At 39.8% G+C, this 20,503-nt stretch overlaps 1 protein-coding gene across 1 annotated transcript in view; it reads left to right on the plus strand.

The window, feature by feature from the left end:
• The first annotated feature begins 588 nt into the window (after positions 1 to 588).
• The window catches only part of plxnc1 (plexin C1), a 64,599-nt gene continuing 44,684 nt past the window's right edge, over positions 589 to 20,503 (plus strand). Inside the window, exons 1-21 of the mRNA XM_054625023.1 lie at positions 589 to 1,670; positions 2,774 to 2,896; positions 5,404 to 5,538; positions 5,687 to 5,787; positions 5,865 to 5,970; positions 6,058 to 6,223; positions 6,391 to 6,493; positions 7,499 to 7,574; positions 8,374 to 8,415; positions 8,527 to 8,660; positions 9,341 to 9,520; positions 10,803 to 10,911; positions 11,528 to 11,701; positions 11,789 to 11,956; positions 12,167 to 12,263; positions 12,402 to 12,503; positions 15,101 to 15,204; positions 15,326 to 15,367; positions 15,454 to 15,578; positions 15,949 to 16,147; positions 17,530 to 17,676. Of these exons, the coding sequence (XP_054480998.1) occupies positions 669 to 1,670; positions 2,774 to 2,896; positions 5,404 to 5,538; positions 5,687 to 5,787; positions 5,865 to 5,970; positions 6,058 to 6,223; positions 6,391 to 6,493; positions 7,499 to 7,574; positions 8,374 to 8,415; positions 8,527 to 8,660; positions 9,341 to 9,520; positions 10,803 to 10,911; positions 11,528 to 11,701; positions 11,789 to 11,956; positions 12,167 to 12,263; positions 12,402 to 12,503; positions 15,101 to 15,204; positions 15,326 to 15,367; positions 15,454 to 15,578; positions 15,949 to 16,147; positions 17,530 to 17,676 (3,435 nt within the window). The 5' untranslated portion in view covers positions 589 to 668. The remainder of the gene's footprint in view (positions 1,671 to 2,773; positions 2,897 to 5,403; positions 5,539 to 5,686; positions 5,788 to 5,864; positions 5,971 to 6,057; positions 6,224 to 6,390; positions 6,494 to 7,498; positions 7,575 to 8,373; positions 8,416 to 8,526; positions 8,661 to 9,340; positions 9,521 to 10,802; positions 10,912 to 11,527; positions 11,702 to 11,788; positions 11,957 to 12,166; positions 12,264 to 12,401; positions 12,504 to 15,100; positions 15,205 to 15,325; positions 15,368 to 15,453; positions 15,579 to 15,948; positions 16,148 to 17,529; positions 17,677 to 20,503) is intronic.

Raw genomic sequence — 20,503 nt, forward strand, 5'->3', positions numbered from 1 at the left:
TAGGAGATTAATACATAAAGAAGGAGGGAGAGAAGAGGAGAGAGGAGCTCAGCGTATCCTAGGTAGTCCCCCGACTGTCTAGGCATATAGCAGCATATTTAGGGGCTGGTCAGTGGCAACGAGAGGAAAACCTTCCCAAAGCTGACACTAGATGTCAGATTTGCTCTACTGTAGGTTGAACATGCATACCGTTTTGAGATGCTGGTTATCTGATTATCAATCTTAATAAAGTATGTTTTCACTCTTTGCTAAAGCGGGACTGTTCAGTGACTTGTAGATGATCGAGGAACATCAAATACGCCTTGCAAATCACTCACATTATCTTTAATGGGAATCATTTTAAGGAACTCAATTCATATATAGATTGATTGTAGAGCGGGCCAATCAGATCTCCCTGCTGCTGCCTTATTCAGAATCTGTTTTTAAATAGTTGTTTTTCAAACGCTTTCTCGTCAGCTGGAGGCTATGTAAAAAATGTGACAAGTACAAATGAGCGTTAACAGTAATGTTGCCAAATGATTATGTCCTTTGGTTTCGGTTTCGCTCGGCGCGCTCCCTCCCGCTTTCAGCACTTCTCTTTTCAGGACCATGCGCGGCTCCAGTGTCACTGTGGAGGAGAGCAGAGCGCCATGAAGACCGTCAGTGTGTGAGAGCCCTGCTGCCTGAAGATGATCCTGCTGCCTGGTCTGTTGTTCATTCTCTGGGGAGAACCGGGTCGGTGCCTGGAGGAGACCGGAGGCTTCACTTTAGATGGAGACATCCGCCACTTCGCCGTGGCCAACACCACGGTCTACATCGCTACAGAGGAGAGGCTGTACCAGCTGAGCCACGACCTGACCCTGGTCCAGAGTCTGACCCAGAGAGGAGTCTTGACGGGTCCGGGTCAGACCTACGATGCGATATTTTCCCGGGTTGCTGAGTCGGACGACTCCAACGCAACTTTCAGCGTCAACATTTTATTGCCGCTGGTGAAGGACGAGGCTCTGATCAGCTGCGGTGTGGTCGAGTGCGGTTACTGCGAAGTGCTGGACCTGAAGAACATCTCTCATGTGCGGTACAGGGAGCGCATCCAGGTGGGATCCGGGGGGCGCAGCAGCGCGTCCGTCGGCTTCCTGGTGGATGTGAAGCAGAGCAGGACCGAGACCTACATTCTGACTGCCAACCAGCAACATAAGACCACAACGACCAGCTGCATATTATCACCAGATGCTGTGAACCTCTATAACACGAATAACGAGCAGGAAGGATATATATTTTCTAAGAGTGGCGAGAATGGTTCCCCTTCAATCAAACAAAACGAAGGCAATGTGGAATTTGTGGATGGATTTCAGATCAATTTAACTATTTATCTTTTCTCCAACATTCCCTCAAGTGACAAAAACAACAAAGTCCGTCTCATTTGGCTCGAAGGTGAAACAAACAAAAGGGAGACTCTCGGGTCTCTGCGGGGAGCGACTCTTAGTATCTCTGACGGTGATGAAGACAGCAGACTCGTCGCCTCCGCGGTGATCCCGGGTGGACCGCCGGTGCTCTGGAGCGGCGTGTTCAGTGTGGACGGAGGACAAACCAACACCCAGCTGGTTCTGTTTGACATCAGTCCGGATCTCAGCGGACAGGCCGATGATGATCCAGACTTCTACAGTGTCTCCAATGATAAGACAAAACGGAAGGTGGGTCGTTATATTATAGATAAACGATTTGTAGTTATCGGATGTTGTTTCCAATAAAGGTACAAGACTATTATCTTGGGCTCATTTCACGCACTGACAAAATCTTACACTCAGTATGTTCCTATCCATGGGTAACAACCATAAAGACATTATACCATGTGTGCTGCTACTTCCAATAATATGTATATTTCATATTATAATAACTGTTTATGAAGTGCTTTAAGAGGGAAATGTATAAGGAACGTTCTTAGAAGCTAGACAAATAATGCAAGGAAACTCATTTTGAAAAATTTTGGTGACATCATATTTGACTAAGGAACTAGGTTTTTCTCACTGAATTGGCTCATTAAACAAGTAAAACTGGTCCAAATGTGAAGTCAATTTATTAGGCTCTTATGGAGCTATATAGATGATGACAAAATAATAAAAATGTCACCTGCTGTCACTGCACACTCATATCACCTACATGGATATTAATTAATCAGCATATTAGTAAGCCATACTGTTTGCACAGTAAACTTACTAAAATACGTCTGTTTTCTGTAAACAATGTGTAGGCGTACAGTCTAACTCACTGGATGCAGTGATGACGAGTATTGTTGTTAACCTCTCATTGGAAAAAAAATTCTCTTGTTTAGCCTTTTTTATTAAGTGATTGATTTGATTTTCTTGAATTTTGTCCGAAGTAAAATCCCATTTCAAGTTAACTATATAATTAAGCATTACTTCTGGTCAGCAAAGTAGCTATCTGTAAGTAAGCTTCAGTCAATGGACATGATAGATAGACTACACATAACAATAGATAATATCCAATGGGATGTGTGTGCCCACATAAATTATCATTTTTTTCAGCCTGCGCTATATAATGTGTATGTAGGAACATTCCTGTTGTAGCTCGCATTAAAAGGCACAATGAAATGAGAAAAACAAAAATAGGAATGAACGTGACTCTATTAGTCACAATCACTTGATCACCTAGCAATGCACTTAACTGAGTTTTGAGTCATGATGAGCTATTTCAACTGCCCTCAATACTACTTCAGGAAGCCATAAATACCTGTTGGATCCTAATCTGATGATCAGTGTGTTTGTTTGTTTCTCAGTTAAAGACTCTGAAGCCAAAGATCGTGCTCTTCAAGCAGAACTACATGACCTCTGTTCTGGCAGTGAGACAGAAGGCCTGGATGGTTTTCTTCATCGGGACAGGAGATGGGCAGCTAATTAGGGTGTGTATAAATGTTTATTTGGAATGAGTACTTATACATGCATGCATCAAATGCTACTATCTATTATTTTGATCTCCTTGATAAAACAAATGATATGCTGACGGAGAGCACTAATACATGCTCATTCACATGATTAAATAATGAAATAGGAAGCACTCCACAGTAACCCTCTTCTAGACACAATAGGCTCTTTCATGCTGAGTTAACTTTCTCCAGTTTTCATAAAACCCCCAAGTGTATTTCTCCCAGCTATGAAGCTGAAGCCTAGCAGAGAAGAATGGCTTTTCTATTGACACGCTAGCAAATGTAACACATTGGGGGAGACACCTGACAGCTTGTGGAAAAGAAATTAACAAAAACAAGAGCTTCCCATAATACTAAATTTAGTATATTGCTGTTCAACACCAGCCCGTTCTTATCATTAAATCAAATCTTTTGAACACATCATGTGGTGGGAGAGTAGGTTCACTGTCAGGGTAGTGTGGATGTGTACTGTTTAGGGTTAAGTGGAGAAAGTCTAAGCAAACTAATTGGCAGAAAGTCACTTATTGACCCTGATAACATACCTACTCTCAGCCCTATCCATCTTAACATCAAATATTCATTTCCTGTCACAGTTCACAGTGCAAACACTCTGAGAGGGTAGGAAGAGGTGAAGGAAGTATCACCTAAAAGTGATAGTTTGTGTGTTTTGAAGTGGGTTTGTATAAAGTATTTAACGATAGTTTATTACCTACATTAGAGGACAGTTTGGAGTAGCAGACGATAGTACCAGCATGATACAGCCACATGCATTTTAGCCACCTTAAAGAATGGCCCACCAAAAATAAATATCACTTGAAGTGAACCATTTATATATAATATTTTCGTCGGTTCACCTTGCCGTGAGACAGATATACAGTATGTTTCCAACGGTAGAAAATAAGTCGTTATCACTCCTGTGATCTGCGATGTAAAATTATATCCTTTTTTCTATATACTCTGGAGACTTTTGCAAAGAGTATAGACCGATACAGCGGCATCAGTTCCACATCGTAAAAGGTTGTGTCACGGCAAGGTAAACCGGCAAAAATATTTTAAATACAGTCTGCACTTAAACTGATAGATTTTTTTTAAAGGTGGGACTTTCTTTTAGGTGGTTTAATACATTTTGCTGCGGCTCCGTTCCAGAGCAGCACATTGCTTTGCTCTTTACGGGTACTTCTGCCTTCTTCTCATACCTTTGGGCATTGACCGTCATCTACTGTAGGTAAAACACTGAATGTGCCTCATACAACCCTACTTTGAAACACCTGAACTATCCCTTTAAATATTCGTCAGTCAACAATTGCCAACAGGTGTGCAGTCAGAACAGGCAAACAGATCCAGGGGGAGTCAGAGAAAATAGGGCAGGAATCGAGGCAAGATTCAAGTCAGACCAACAGGTAACCGGCAACAAACTCAAGCAGGTTAAGAAAGAGATGCACATCTACAGCAACATGGCAAAGATGGCTGACTAAAAGCTGCCCTCCATATGCACCGAGAGTGATTGAGCAAATTAGGTCCAGTTGTGCAGACAGGTGTGTGGCCAAGTGATAGCCAGAGGAGGGAAACTCACCAAAAGGGTAAGTAAAGCATGACAGAACCTGAAAAACTCCAGCATATACACTTTTAAGTCTGAAGTTTTCTGCTTAAACATCAAAACCAGGCAGCTCAAAATATATTTGAATAACATCCTGTGTTGGAAATTGTTAAGTTGCACAGTAGAAGTCACATGATGTGAACATAATGAAAGAAACACCTTTTTTTTATGTGCTGGTGTGAGCTCTAAGGGATGTCAGAGGACTGAAAGACATCAGTGGTTTTAACATTTTCCCCAACAACCGTGATCTTTAGGAAGTAGCATGTAAGAGAAGTCTGAACCACAGACTCACCAGGAAATGCAACCCTACCTCTACTGAAACGCCACAACCATCGACTGCAGCAGCAGTAGTGGTTTTTGTTAGTGAAGAGTCATACATAAAAATATTTTTAGCCAAACGGATCTATAGTTGTACTATTTCTCAAAAGCAGTAACAATAGACTCTTTTTCCACAGAAGACATTTTGACTTTTCACACTAGGTGAACCCCAGGTGTAAATAATGAAATTAACTTCCTGCTATGACAAAAAAAAGGCATATCGGGAGAGACACATGATCAGTTTTGCTGGCTTAATAAGCAAGTATGAAGCTCACTGTGGAAAAACACAAAATGTATGACAAGAACAATTGAGGCAATATTATGATGCTGAGCATCTGACTGAAAAGTCCTCTTAGGCTGGTTAGCCTGCTACTCCTCCAACATACATGCCTCGGTCAGAAATGGATCAAAATCATTTGTTTCCTTTTATATTTTGAGCTCTTGTTTGCCTGTTGTTTAATTTAAAAAAAAGTATTTAATCTGTTCATTAAACCATAACCTTTTGATATTAACCAGCAGAGAAGCTCAGTCAGTCAGAAACATAACAAAGCTGCGTTCCTCTTGTCAGCTTGCTGTGGATCAGAACTATCACACCACCTGTCCCAGGGTGCTCTACAGGGCCAATGACGACCGCCGAGTGTTTCCAAAAATGCTTCTGGATCAAGTGGATCTTAAACATGTGTACGTGCCATTACAAAATCAGGTGGGTGCATCACACATGTATCATGTGTAAGGCTGTGGTGAACACTGATTGATTATGAATACCTAAAAATGCCTGGATGTTTTTATTACCACAATGTCATATGTAAGTATGCTGTATTTTAAAGTGTTACGTTTGTGTTTTGTTCTAGGTGAAGCGTGTACCCGTGTCCAACTGCAGCACATACACCAATGTGCAGGACTATTGGTCTGCACAGGATCCATACTGTGTCTGGTGTGGATCTAGAAAAAGGTCAGATAAACGGCATCTGCAGATGACACCTTCAAACAATCATAAACTATTTTAAAACATGTTTTTTCTCTTCTTAGTTGCACATTTGAAGATGACTGCAAAGATTCAGACTGGATCTCAATTCCTGATGGTTCTCAACCCAAAATGGTTTCCTACAAAGTAGCAAAGGACAGCACGGGTCAGGTACAGATCATGTACAAGCTTTCGACTGTACTCCGTTGTTACTGCCACTTGTTTCCCCGTTAAACACTCTTATCCTTCTTTTCTCAGATAACACTTAACATCCAGACACACCTCACTGTGGGCCAGAAGGCACTGTCTAAGTTCGCCTGTGAATTCTCCGCAAGTTCCATTGAGCTTTGTAGCACGAGAAGCCCTCCTCCACTGTTCCCACAATGCACCTGCATCCTTTCAATTAGCACACTTCCTGCTGAAGGTCAGTGAGTTATAAATATAATAATCCAGAGAATTATATACCTGATGATCAATGACTTTCACACTGTCACAAGAGTCCTGTAAGGTGAAAAGTTGACGGATCATAAAATACGTATTCCTGAATATTATGACCAAGACTCTGACATTCATGTACTATTTTCACCTCAGGCCTGCCTGTCACAGTTAAGTTCACACTTGGGACGACAATATTGAAGGAACAACTGAAGCTGTCCAACTGCTCTGAGATTAAGGGACCGCCAACCTCTGTCCTGTAAGTACATAGTCAGTCATACTCATCACTGATGAAATGATCAGGTCCCAGGTATAGAACAAATAATTTAACCTAGTCTCTTCACTATCGTCCAAAATCTATTGGATAAAAGCCATTGTGGTTTATTGAGTATTATTGTGGAACCATACAAATAAATATTTATGTACAGTGTCATAAGACACACATGTATACAACTTGAAGCTTCACAAGCCAACACATACTACACCACATATGATGATGGCCAAAAAGATTGTATATGAAAGTTACAAAAAGGGAAAAAAACGGTACATAAAACAAAGTTATAAAGAAATAGAATAAACATTGAACATAATATGTAAGGAAGAAATCGAAAAAGAACTAAAGACAAATAAAAGAAAAACAAAGAAATTGAAAAAGAATAGAAAAAGGCCCCAAAATGTATTCACTGACTTTTGAGTGGTGTAACTGAGTCATTTTCAAGTTTCAAATAGAGCATTTTATAACAAGTCCCCAATCCAGTGGGAATGAGAGGGAGAGGCATCTCTCCAATCAAATTGTATAGCTTGTAGAGCCATCAAGGAAATGAAGGCTAGCATCACGGTTTTGGGCCAAATTTAATTTGAAGGAAGGGAGTGTATTATATTAAGGCAAAGTGCCATATGCCATCTGAAAATGTAAAATCTAGGTCCTGTTCCTATATTTGACATTGGGGAGCAGCTAATGTTTGAGATGAACAGCCTAGTAGAAAAGCCTCATTGTGCTACTATCAAGGGATGGAACTATTTGCTCTGATGAAAAAAAAATCAAACAACATAAACAGACTGCAAGCCAAAAGTTTCAGGATAAAAAGAGAGAAAAAGACCAACAGAACCAACAGTCATCTTACCACCCCTCCTGCATCTTACTGCTTAGCCTCTTACATTTTAACTTCAGGAAACATTATACAGTATTACTATCTTGTGGTCTTTGTGTTATTATGATTCAAGTTTTATCAACAACAATAGATAACATTTGTTTTCTCTTCAGGTGTCGGAAGTGTATCGAGGCTGGATGTGGCTGGAGCAAAAGCGGCTGTTCCTGGACAAATGGAGGAGTGGAGGATGTAATTATGTTTTTATGTATTTATCTAACGTACAGTAGGCTTCTCCAGACCTCATACATGTTTCCAAGTGCTACATTTTAACACCCATGCATTAACACTACAGTCAATTTGAGCCATTTATTACAGATATTTGTTGTTACTGGTTAAGAATAATTATTTTATCTGTCTTTCAACAAATATTCAACAAGTATGTTACATTCATGTTGGCTACAATTAGCAAATACCAGATAAATCGAATGGAAATTAGTTGATTCCGCTATTATTCTTATAGTAGTATAATAATATATATTATCTTTAATATCTATTTCTTCTGTCGTGCAAAGATTCACTTTATCTGTTCAGTTTCAATATATTAATATTTGTTATTCTCGGAATTTCAGGGATTCATTATTTTCTTATCTATCGGTTAAAGAAATTGTTGTTCGTTTTGGGAAATTCACTTACTACTTTGCCTGGATTTATTTATTTATCTTGGAACAAAGGGGCAGCAAGAGGAGACGGTCAGCTACGATGAAAATCTAGAGAAAGAAATGCCTTCCAGCAGCACCAGAACAGTCCTGATTTCATGTTGTCTTGTTAGATAATGTTAGCGAGCTAGTCACCAGCTGGCTCTCTTCTCTGCTGTCTGCTCAGAACACATGCAACATGTATATAAGACAGCATTATAGTTGTTGAAATATAACTCAAGCAAGCTGCTTTCTAACTTCCAATTTCCAGGTCCTGAATCAACTATTAATATTACATTTATTGTGTATATCATATAAACTGCTTCATTTCTTCCCCTCACTTCCTCCTGCAGGACAACATTTGCCAAATGAATGAGTCAGGGATGAACTTTTTTGTGAGTTTGAATCTCATTTCTCACACATGTTCACATTCAGAAGAGATTAAAACATCATTACACAGTAAAATGCATTTAAACTGATAATCTTTGTGTGTGTTTTACTGTCAGAAACCAGAGATCTCCTCCATCACTCCCAGTGTGGTGTCTTTCTACGGCAGAAACCATGCAGTGCTGTCGGGTTACAACCTCAGTGATGTGACCAGAGTGAGGATCCAGGCGGACATGGACTGCACTCCACAAGAGTGAGTCAGTTCACGAGTGGCTAAAATTACGCTTATACTATAAATAATAATTCAAAGATAGCAGTTATTACTGCATGGAGTACTTTACGATATTGACGGTTCACTCAATACTTATATTATTGACTAGACAGTCACTAATATATGTGCACTGTTCTTACCTAAAGTCAAACTGGATTTTTGTTAGAGGTTTTTAAGTACTTCTACTTGAATGAGACTTGCGTCATGATTCATACATGCTTATGATAAACTTCAGTTTTGTTTTGCAGCAAGTCAGAAACCCTTTTGTTGTCAGTGGTGCAGCTGCTGATATGTCAGATGCCAAGTTTTTAGGTTAAGGAAAGCCTCAAAATTAATATGTGTGGTATTTGCCTTTTTAAATATAAACCTGTGCACCCTTTGCTTGTTAGCGGTGTAGCTCAAATCGCAGTTTGGTATCCTCTCATCAACTTATTACTTAAGCTGAGTGTGCTTCTGCTTTAGGCGTTTGCTTCTGCTTCAGGTATGACAATTCAAAGCTAATTCAGGATTGTGTTTTTACCGTCTTGGTGAGTTAAAAGAGATGTTTAGTTATGTTGAGGCACTTTTCTCTGCCCCGCGCTCGGCTGTTTTCGGTTTAATATGGTTGTTATGATGTTCTCAAAGTCTTGATCTCAGCGAGGCTAAATGGTTTCCCCTCTCAGGTCTCCTGTATGGAACAACGCTGGTGTGACACTGACGTTCCATATTCCCAGTACTGATAATAAAGGCACAGTCAAAGTATGTGTTCTCCTCCCAGACGGTAGTTGCCATGGCAATGCTAAAATCACCTACAAGTCATCCCCATCCTGCACCAACATTGTACCAAGCAGCAGCTGGATCAGGTATGACTGGATGTGTTGGCATTTTATTTTTTTTATATGGCCAAAAAAAGTGTGGGTGTGGGTGGTGGTGGTTTATTAAAAAAAACACCTTGTGGTCAACACCAAAGTTATCATGACTGATTGAATTACTTCATTTTATACTCTGGCAATGATAGATGCTATAGAAAGCACTGTCAACAAATCTATCAAAAAGGGCCAAACTTCAGTTGGCATATTTAGGGATCTGCCTCCAGTGCTTTGTCACTAACTTCAATAGATTTGGCTCAGACTTCTTCTAGGCAACATGGTTAGTACGTGAGGAACAGTTTAGGGTCATCTCATGCAGAAAGAACGCCACTTCCCGAAAGCAATATCTTTCACCATTACACCTCTTCCCTTTTTTAGTTGCAGCAGCTGAAAGTGCCACTTCTGTCTTTTTACACTGTTGCTTGCTAAGGTTAAAAAACAATTGATGTGCATATGTCTAGAACATACATAGCAAAAAATCTAATGATCTCAGTTATAACTCTATTTTGGCATTATTATCACCATATAGAAGAGCAGAGGTTTTCTTCAATGTTATCATTTCACCACCCAGCCAAAGTAATAAGATTACAGTTTCTAGTATGGTGGTTTGTCATTTATACCCACCAGTAAGCATGCACAGCTTTCAATTTGCTCCCTACAAATTCTTGAAGGAACTTTGGTATTAAACAGCAACATGTATTAGTTTTGCCACGCTAGCTGCAGAGCTTATGAATGGCAAAACTTGTTCCAAAACAGAATATCTCAACAATTGAGTCGCAGTGACTTTCCTTTAGGATTTCCAAATATAAGTTCAAGGTCAACTTGAAATTTAATATTGGAAATAATGGCTACTTTTTATGAAATCTGTGGTGGACATTCATGATCCACTAAGGATGAAACCTTATGTTTTAAAATAATTAACAACCTTTCCTCTATGTAAGCTACACATTTATTTTTATTTTCTTTCATTTTCAATAAGGCATTTGTTTTGTCCAATCATATTGTAGGGTGTAGTGAACCATGAAGCTTCCAGGAGCCACAATAAGATATTTAAACATATGTTCTCATATGTAGGTAGCCCATAAATAAAAGTAGTAGCCAGAGATGTCTTTTTATCATAATTTCAGGCTATCATGGTAAGAAAATGCTTTCTGTGATAAAGAGTTAATGAGTTAGCATTGGCCAATCAACTATGGTTGGCCTTCAAAAAAACTCCATCCCTATAGCATGATCAAATGTCATCTTCTCTGATTGGCTGCTGCTCTGTGTCCTGTAGTGGGAAGAGGAAGGTCACAGTCATGGGGTCCCACGTGGAGTTTGTGGAAGGGGTGATGCACAGCCACGCCCTGCGGGAAGTCAGAGCTCCCAGAAACATAAACTATCAGGTAAGACTGTAGACTGTCCCATTGTATTGTTGTCTCACATAAATTATGTCATGTTACATCATAATCATGCTACGTTACAGTATATTTTCACATTATATGACAGCATGCCCGATTATAGTGTATTAGACTGTCATGTTACGTCATAACATCATATGACTCATATGACGTCATAACATCATAACTTCCTGTAAGTCGCTTTGGATAAAAGCGTCTGCTAAATGACTGTAATGTAATGTAAATGTAATAACATGTTATCGTTTGCATTATTTGATGTAAAAGTACATTAAGTATGTTACATTACAGTCACATGCGCCTCTCTATAAACTTGCACATGCATGCAGAGGGACGTTTGTCATATATATTATGTCCCCCTTTTTAAAAAAATGTTTTCCTTGTACGTCACATCCTTCTATAACACATCCTCGTGATACATCATATGTAGTTTCACATCAACCATTGTCACATTGTTTCATTGTGTATAACCGTATAGCTTTCATGTCACATTACATTGCTTACAGGGTTACCATCACCATGTCTTGATATGCCATATTCAGATTGTTGTATTATACTCTATATAACACACTCTTTTTTTTTCTTTTTTTTTTGTTCTCTTTAGAATCTTACCTATGCCACACCTGAAGCTGACAAAAAGATTTCGACCAGCACTGTGTTTCTGAAAGTGGCCAATGAAACCTTGGCCTGTTCCACAACGTTAAAGTACTACCCAGACCCCGAGTTCACTAGCTTCACATCCACAAGGACAGGGGACGATGTCCGCATCACCATACAGGTAATGCATATTTTGTTTTAGCACAAATGCACAAATACAGGACAATGGATACATAAGATGTCAAATTTGTTTTTGTTGTCATTTCAGAAAAAGGCAGACAAACTGGAGATGACCCTAGCAGAGTTGTCAGTGTGGGGCGTTGAGGAAGGAAAAGAATACCCCTGTATCATGCAAGACAAAGAAACCAGTAATGAGATGGACTTTTTCATCTGTGAGATTGAAAGGACACCCAAAGCTAAATTTCAGCAGTTAATGGTAAGTCTTTCAGTCACACACCAGTCTAGACATTATTTTAGAAAAATAAAACGTCAATTTTATTTTGATAATAATTACAACAGTACAATGTGCGACCAAATACACCCAATGTCTTCAGAAGCTTCGGTTTCCATGCAATAGTTACCTAATCAAAGTAGTAAACGTGCAAAATTAATTTCAATTATAGCGTGATAGTCCCTTTTTTTACAGATAAAGTATGGAGACAAGACTGTAACACTGAATCTCAGCTCTTCATTTCATCTGTACCTGCTTCTTGCCCTTCTGCTGATACCCTGCATTATTATTGGTAAGAACACAGAGAAGGGTTGAATGATTTTACCCATTTTGGTCTACTACCAACCTCAATAGCACATAGAGGACAAGGAAGACCATTTTCTAATTGAATTCTATGAATTCCGTTTGTCTGCTTGGTTCTGTCGTTCAGTGGTGCTGATCGTCTACAGAAGCCAACAGAAGAAGCTCACGGCTACGATGAACAAGCGTATGGAAGACCTGGAGCTCGACATCAGAAATGACATTAGACAAGGTCCGTCTTCTGAAGCCCAACTCCTGTAGCATAATCTCCTTCTCTGTTATACATCCGTATACTCCGTAAATACTCACATTTTTGTCAAAATATGGCAGGTGTCTGCTTCGCTCTAGAAACATAGCTGCTTTTGTTAAATGAAAAAAAGAAATTTGTAGAAAAACATGTTTATATAATATTAATTGATATCCATTCATGTAAATACCCAAGGTATTGGGTGGTGTCCGAACTATAACTCAGGTATCATATCACAACTGTTAAAAAATGTCCAACACTAATATAGTCGAAGGCACCCAAATCCCAATCAAAGAGTAGTCAGCATACAGTTGCAATGGTTTTAGCCACCCTTGCAGCATCACCCTCTGGATGGCAATGTCAGTCAGCCCACGCCTTCGGTCCAGACTGAAATCTCTCAACAGCTAACAAATTAGACTATAAGATTGTCGAGGCATTTTGTACAGAAATGCATGGCCCCAAGAGGATTATGTTTGTATCAGTCTGTACAGTGGGGCAAAAAAGTATTTAGTCAGCCACCAATTGTGCAAGTTCTCCCACTTAAAAAGATGAGAGACGCCTGTCATTTTCATCATAGGTACACTTCAACTATGAGAGACAGAATGGGGGGAAAGAATCCAGGAAATCACATTGTAGGATTTTTAATGAATTAATTGGTAAATTCCTCGGTAAAATAAGTATTTGGTCACCTACAAACAAGCAAGATTTCTGGCTCTCACAGACCTGTAACTTCTTCTTTAAGAGGCTCCTCTGTCCTCCACTCGTTACCTGTATTAATGGCACCTGTTTGAACTTGTTATCAGTATAAAAGACACCTGTCCACAACCTCAAACAGTCACACTCCAAACTCCACTATGGCCAAGACCAAAGAGCTGTCAAAGGACACCAGAAACAAAATTGTAGACCTGCACCAGGCTGGGAAGACTGAATCTGCAATAGGTAAGCCGCTTGGTGTGAAGAAATCAACTGTGGGAGCAATTATTAGAAAATGGAAGACATACAAGACCACTGATAATCTCCCTCGATCTGGGGCTCCACGCAAGATCTCACCCCGTGGGGCCAAAATGATCACAAGAACGGTGAACAGAAATCCCAGAACCACACGGGGGGACCTAGTGAATGACCTGCAGAGAGCTGGGACCAAAGTAACAAAGGCTACCATCAGTAACACACTACGCCGCCAGGGACTCAAATCCTGCAGTGCCAGACGTGTCCCCCTGCTTAAGCCAGTACATGTCCAGGCCCGTCTGAAGTTTGCTAGAGAGCATTTGGATGATCCAGAAGAGGATTGGGAGAATGTCATATGGTCAGATGAAACCAAAATAGAACTTTTTGGTAAAAACTCAACTCGTCGTGTTTGGAGGAGAAAGAATGCCGAGTTGCATCCAAAGAACACCATACCTACTGTGAAGCATGGGGGTGGAAACATCATGCTTTGGGGCTGTTTTTCTGCAAGGGGACCAGGACGACTGATCCGTGTAAAGGAAAGAATGAATGGGGCCATGTATCGTGAGATTTTGAGTGAAAACCTCCTTCCATCAGCAAGGGCATTGAAGATGAAACGTGGCTGGGTCTTTCAGCATGACAATGATCCCAAACACACCGCCCGGGCAACGAAGGAGTGGCTTCGTAAGAAGCATTTCAAGGTCCTGGAGTGGCCTAGCCAGTCTCCAGATCTCAACCCCATAGAAAATCTGTGGAGGGAGTTGAAAGTCATCACTGCTCTAGAGGAGATCTGCATGGAGGAATGGGCCAAAATACCAGCAACAGTGTGTGAAAAGCTTGTGAAGACTTACAGAAAACGTTTGACCTCTGTCATTGCCAACAAAGGGTATATAACAAAGTAAATGAAATAAAAAATCTGACTGTATGGAGGCAATGAAGACATGTGTTTACCAGGCCTCTGTAACCTGCTCCTTTTTTTTTGTTGAGGCCAGTGGCTCAAGGTTACAATAACTCACCCAAATCCCTGACTCTGACCCAACGGTCTATTCTCAAGTTGCATTTTGGGTTATGTAGGCACCTGGTTTTGGCAAGGAAGAAGAATGCCTAGAACGGAAAACAGAGCTGCTGGCATGGCAATTTACAAATTGCAGTTACTGTATCTGATTGTACATGACAAATGGCTCAACCTTATCAGACAATGGCCATGAGTTGTTCCACTTACCGTTACTATTTACAGTTGACTCAGCCTCGACACACACACACACACATGCAGTTCCTTTTCATGAAGTGAAACTTCCTGAACTTTTTCTGATCTCATACCTGTCACACATATACGGTTGATGTTAAATGGCCTCATTTGTCGTAATTGGCTTTTGGCCTGCAGACATGTAAGACCCGTTAGTGATTAGCAGCACCAGTACAGTCTGAGTCACCCATTTTCACTTCTTCTTTTTATTTTTGACCTGCAAACTGATGCTTGCTTCACAATTTTGCTTTTTAACCTGACAGACTGTTTTTCTGTAGAAAGTTTCTCCAGACGTGCCAGATAGTCAGTCAGTCAGTCAGTCAGTCAGTCAGTCACTCAACACACAAGTCTATCGTCTATAAATGCAGCCTCACTTAACTGTCTTCCACAGGTTTTGTGGATTTGCAGACAGAGAAAGCTGAACTGATGGAAAATGTTGGAGCAATTCCTTTCCTGGACTACAAGCACTTTGCCTCCCGAATCTTTTTTCCAGAGGTACATTGGAGTTGGAAAGATATCATACAAAATGATGCAGAGAAATATCTTCTATAATATATATAGTAATTTTATTGCCAGATTAACAAAGTCACTTTTTTTGTTTACTGTTATCTTTCAGAGTGAATCTTTGATGGAATTGTGTATCAAAGACATAAGTCAGGTAAGGTTTGACACATGCTGTTGTTATTGTCGGTACCATTTAATAACTCTGTCAGTGATATGTTCCTGTATCTGACCTGAAATCAGGATGCTGTGAAGGTTCAGCTTGACGAATGTTGCCAGGGCTTGTCCAGGCTGCTCCAGGATCAGCTCTTTCTCACATCTATGGTGCACGCTCTGGAGGAGCAGAAGAGCTTCACCATCAAGGACAAGTCAGTTTGTAGTGTTTTGCTCTGTGGAATTGTCTATTGCATGCATGTCGAGTGCGGCTCGACAACATCTATCATACTCTATTCTCATTTGTTGTGGTCTATTCTCTTTTCTATTTCATTATCTTTAGTTTCATTTTTTGATTCTGCTCTTCTATCGTTAAATTATTGCCGATCATGGTCTCCTCTAGTATCCTAGATCCAGTCATTTGACAAGCTGAAACCAGATAGTGTTTGGTATTTTTGCTTGAAAATTTGTAATATGGTTTCTTTAAATAACTGCACAATAATTTTCTGTTTCACTTATTGATAAATTAACAAATAGTTGACCTCATCTTCTTTTGTCTCCTCACATTTATCTACTCTCCCACAGGTGTGTATTGGCTTCATTACTGACTGTAGCGCTGCACAACAACTTGTCGTACCTGACGGAGGTAATGGAGACCCTGCTTAGGGCTCTGACTCAGCAGAACAGCAACACTCAGCCCAAACTGCTGCTGCGACGCACCCAGTCCACCGTGGAGAAACTGCTGACCAACTGGATGTCCATCTGCCTCTATGGCTTCCTCAGGGTCAGTTGCTCTAATGTCTCTTTATTTTTTGCTGTTCCATACAACTTCAAGGAAATGTTCAGCTACTCTAACCGTGCTAGCCTCTTTCGCTGTAGGGATGGCCATGTCTGTCAGTCAGTTGGTCCACTGCTTTGATCCAGACTGAAATATCTATCTGGATGGATTGCCATGAAAAAATGGTACAGGCATGTTCCCCTCATGATGAATTGTAATAACTTTAGTAAACTCATGACTTTTCATGTTGAGCCATCAGGTGAAAATAATAATTTACCACCCAGGCTATCTTAACCAATTTTCATGATAACTAACAGTTATCAGTGTCAGTGGACAAAGCTTTTCATGCTAAACATAAGCAAGGAATAGGCTTGTTGTCCTTCATATATGAAGGACAACAAGCCATATTACAGCATTTTTGTCCAATTTGACTTTTTATTATAACCTCTTGTAAGGGTCCAAACAGCTATTTACCAATTATTTACCCCAGAAACTAGAGGTTACTTCAGTCATTTCATAAACCACATCCTATTCTCTCTTGGCCTTATCTGCTTGCATACCTAATAAAATAAACATTACCATGGTTACGGACAGTAGCTCTGTACAGCTACCATAGAGTCAGAGGGTGCATTTGTAAATCTAATCCAGCCCTCTTCACAAAAAAGAGGGCTGTTGTTCAAAGAAGCAAAGCCCCCATTTCTATATAAATCAACAAATGGGTAAGTTAAAATAGGTGAAGGAAAAACCTTCCTCTCCATATGTATAATGCAAAAAAGCCCCTCTTGTGCAAGCATGCACAAGAGGGGCTTTTTTGCTGGTGAGGATGACAAGGATTATTATCTGAATAAACAATATAGTTCATTCCAACAGCTCTACAAGACAACATTTGAGTGTACCAGACTGTAATAGAGTGCGCTGCGGACCTCAGTGTCTATATGGGGCGGCTGTGGCGTAGTGGAGAGGAAGGTAGTTCTCCAATCAGAGGGTCGGTGGTTCGATACCCGGCTTCGGCAGTCGATGTGTCCTTGGGCAAGACACTTAACCCCAAGTTGCTCCCGAAGGCTTGCCATCGGTGTGGACTGGATGATGAATGTTAGTTAGAGTCTGATGGTGGCACCTTGCATGGTAGCCTGTCATCAGTGTGTGAATGGGTGAATGATATGTAATATACTACTGATTGTAAGTCGCTTTGGATAAAAGCGTCTGCTAAATGACTGTAATGTAATGTAATGTAATATATACAACTAGAGTTATTAATGTTACATGTATATAGTCCACAGCCAAAAACAAATATGCCACAAATTAAATATCTCCACTCTGGTTGAAACCACTTCGAGTTCCCAAGTCTTTTGTGCCTTATTTGAGTACCTGTTTCTGATTTTGTGCAGGAAAGTGTTGGCCAGCACCTGTTCCTGATGGTGTGCGCTCTCACGCAGCAGACAGCAAAAGGACCTGTGGACTGTGTGACAGAGAAAGCTCTGTACACACTCAGTGAGGACTGGCTGCTCTGGCAGGCTCAAGACTTCATCTCCCTGGTAAACACACACACACACACACACACACACACACACACACACACACACACACACACACACACACACACACACACACACACACACACACACACACACACACACACACACACACACACACACACACACACACACACACACACACACACACAGTAAATCTAAACTCTGTGTGGTGCATTTGCATATTGCTCTGTATTACTATGTCACAAGTTTAGTCAGTTGTGCTTTTACATTTGGAAGCCATCATTAACACTTCCCTATTCTTAGTTCTGTTTTTTAGTTTGGTAAGGACAAAACTGTACTTACCTAATGCTCTGTCTATTAACTAAATATAACCACAGTACCCCCAATCTTCCAATTCACACACTTTATCAAAAGTGATGACTTGAAAAGAGCACATTTGCCACACAGAGTATTAAGAAAGCTTGTCATGTACACAGCGGCTTGTAACGGACCACTTCCTCCTTCATATAATTTAGGACCTCTCAAACATGCAAAGCATTTTTCAGCTTTATTTAGAGCATGTTTTTTGGTTAACTTGAAAAACTAATTTCATGGACGTTGCACAAGAGAGAAGTTCTGAAATAGTTCCAGAAATGCACTGGCAAAAATATACACATCAGATTACCAAACCTATTCCTTAGTTTACAGGAATTTTGTTGAGATAAATTATATTTATTGACATTTAGACTTTTCAGTTAAAAACATTATGGCTTCCCTTTTTAAAAATCTGTTTCAAGGACCTGGGTAACAAAACTGAAACTGTTAAAAAATCCTCTGACTTCAGCCAGCAGGTCAAAGTCGGTCAAAGTCTTCATTAATACAGGGAAATATTTCAACATCTACTTGATGCTTTACCATGAAATTTGGTCCAAACATTCATGGTTCCCCCTCATGATGAATTGTAATACTTTAGTGATCCCATGGCTTTTTATGTTGCGTAAAAATATGGATCAAAATGGAATTTATGTCAAATTTTGTTTAAAATATACATCAGATTACTAAACCCATTCCTTAATAAATTTCATAGTTTAATGAAACTTGGTAACACAAGTGAAACTGAGAAACAGTACCATCTGATCATACTCGCAGGAAATGTCGGTTTTCTGTCAAACATTAACATTCAAAATGAGAGTGAAAGAGGTTTTGGTTATGGCAATGAGGGATGTGTTCAATATTGTGACAGAAAATACTATATTAAGAAAGGCACAGGATGATGACTAGCCTATTAGTATATGAAGATGCCCACATCCTGTAAGTCGCTTTGGATAAAAGCTAAATGACTGTAATGTAATGTAATGTAATTTATTTTTACTACATACTTGCTCAATCTCTGCAGCTCATTGGCATGTATCCTGAAATGTTCAACAAATGTAGCATTTATAGACGAATTAGAAATTGAACAGTTTACTAGTGAGAACACATTATATACAGTCTTTCATTGATGTGAGTGTGCTGCTTCTGATGAGGATTAACCCTAATATAGATCACATTTTATGCAGTTACAGAACCTGTTTAAGGAAGTCGCTACTCGCAGGCAGACTTTTGATGAAAAAGCTAATTCAAGGAAGTGGAGCGCATCAGCATTTCTCAGATTAAACACATCAATGAACCCACACACTGTATGTTAAGCTTAGTTTGAACACACCCTACTTCTCAGAGCTAGAAATATGTTCCTGACACTTAGTCTTGGTTATTTCATAATTTGGGTAATATTATCATGGACATTAAAGCTAAGGTTAGTAATCTTAAGAAACTAGCAAGAGTATGCTGGATTTTCAAAATGATCCAACCAAAAAACATTGCCAGATGTTGCCAACTCTTATCCAATGGCAGAAGCTAGCAGGACTAGCTCCAAAAGTTGCTAAATTTAATGAGAAAGTCTCGAAGTCTGCAACACATACAGCCCGTCCCTTCAGGCCTCCCTCCAAAGCCACTCCCCCAAAAATGAAATTATGAACATAAACAACAAACATGGCTATTGTTACTCACAGTTGTCAAGCTAGCAGCTTGTTGAAAACTCGGGTGACGAAAAATGAGTGCACGGGCAGAGATTGCGCAGGTAGGGAGACAGGCAGGTAGCCCGTCCAATCCAGGCCGAAGGAAATGATTGGATGGGCTTATTACTGTAATGCGACAGCCTCCGGCACTGGCATTTTTTAACAGTAAATTTCTCTTAACATCAATTTGAGTTGTTTAGATTTTAGCACATAAAACACATGAACACCCTGCAAACAAACTGCAAAGGTCTATTAACCTCCACAACAATGTATCTGTTGAGTTATCCATTAGGCTCTTCTAATGTAACTCTTTTACATCTTCAGCACTCTGTTTTTCTCCTCTTCTACATTTAATTCTCTCTGCTGCTACAGTGACATGACCCAAAGCAGTCATGGACATTTTATCTGATCTGACTAACCACCAAACCACTTTACTGCACATTTCCAACCATTAGAGGGTGTGTGTGTGTGTGTGTGTGTGCATTAGCTGCAAAACTGCAGAAATGAAATAAGATTGAGTGTGATGATACATTAACTGTTTAAATCTTATATGGCTATAAAGATCAGGGCAGAGTTATTGTCATAAGCAAATGGGTCAATGACGAATAAGGCTTCTAAAAATGTAATTTTAAAAAGTATTTTCAAATTGGATGTAATGCATATGTTTGTGTGTGGAACAATGTTGTTAAACCAGTCTCATTTGTTAAATTAATTTTAAAAAAGTGGTTAAATTCAGTATTTCTTTAACTTCACTGGCTAAAAAATGTCAGGTGGCGCAACCGAATATTTGTTAAAATATATATAATTTCCTACCATTCATTTTAACTGAA

The sequence above is a fragment of the Anoplopoma fimbria genome, chromosome 23, assembly GCF_027596085.1.
Source record: "Anoplopoma fimbria isolate UVic2021 breed Golden Eagle Sablefish chromosome 23, Afim_UVic_2022, whole genome shotgun sequence".
Taxonomy (NCBI): Eukaryota; Metazoa; Chordata; class Actinopteri; order Perciformes; family Anoplopomatidae; genus Anoplopoma; species Anoplopoma fimbria.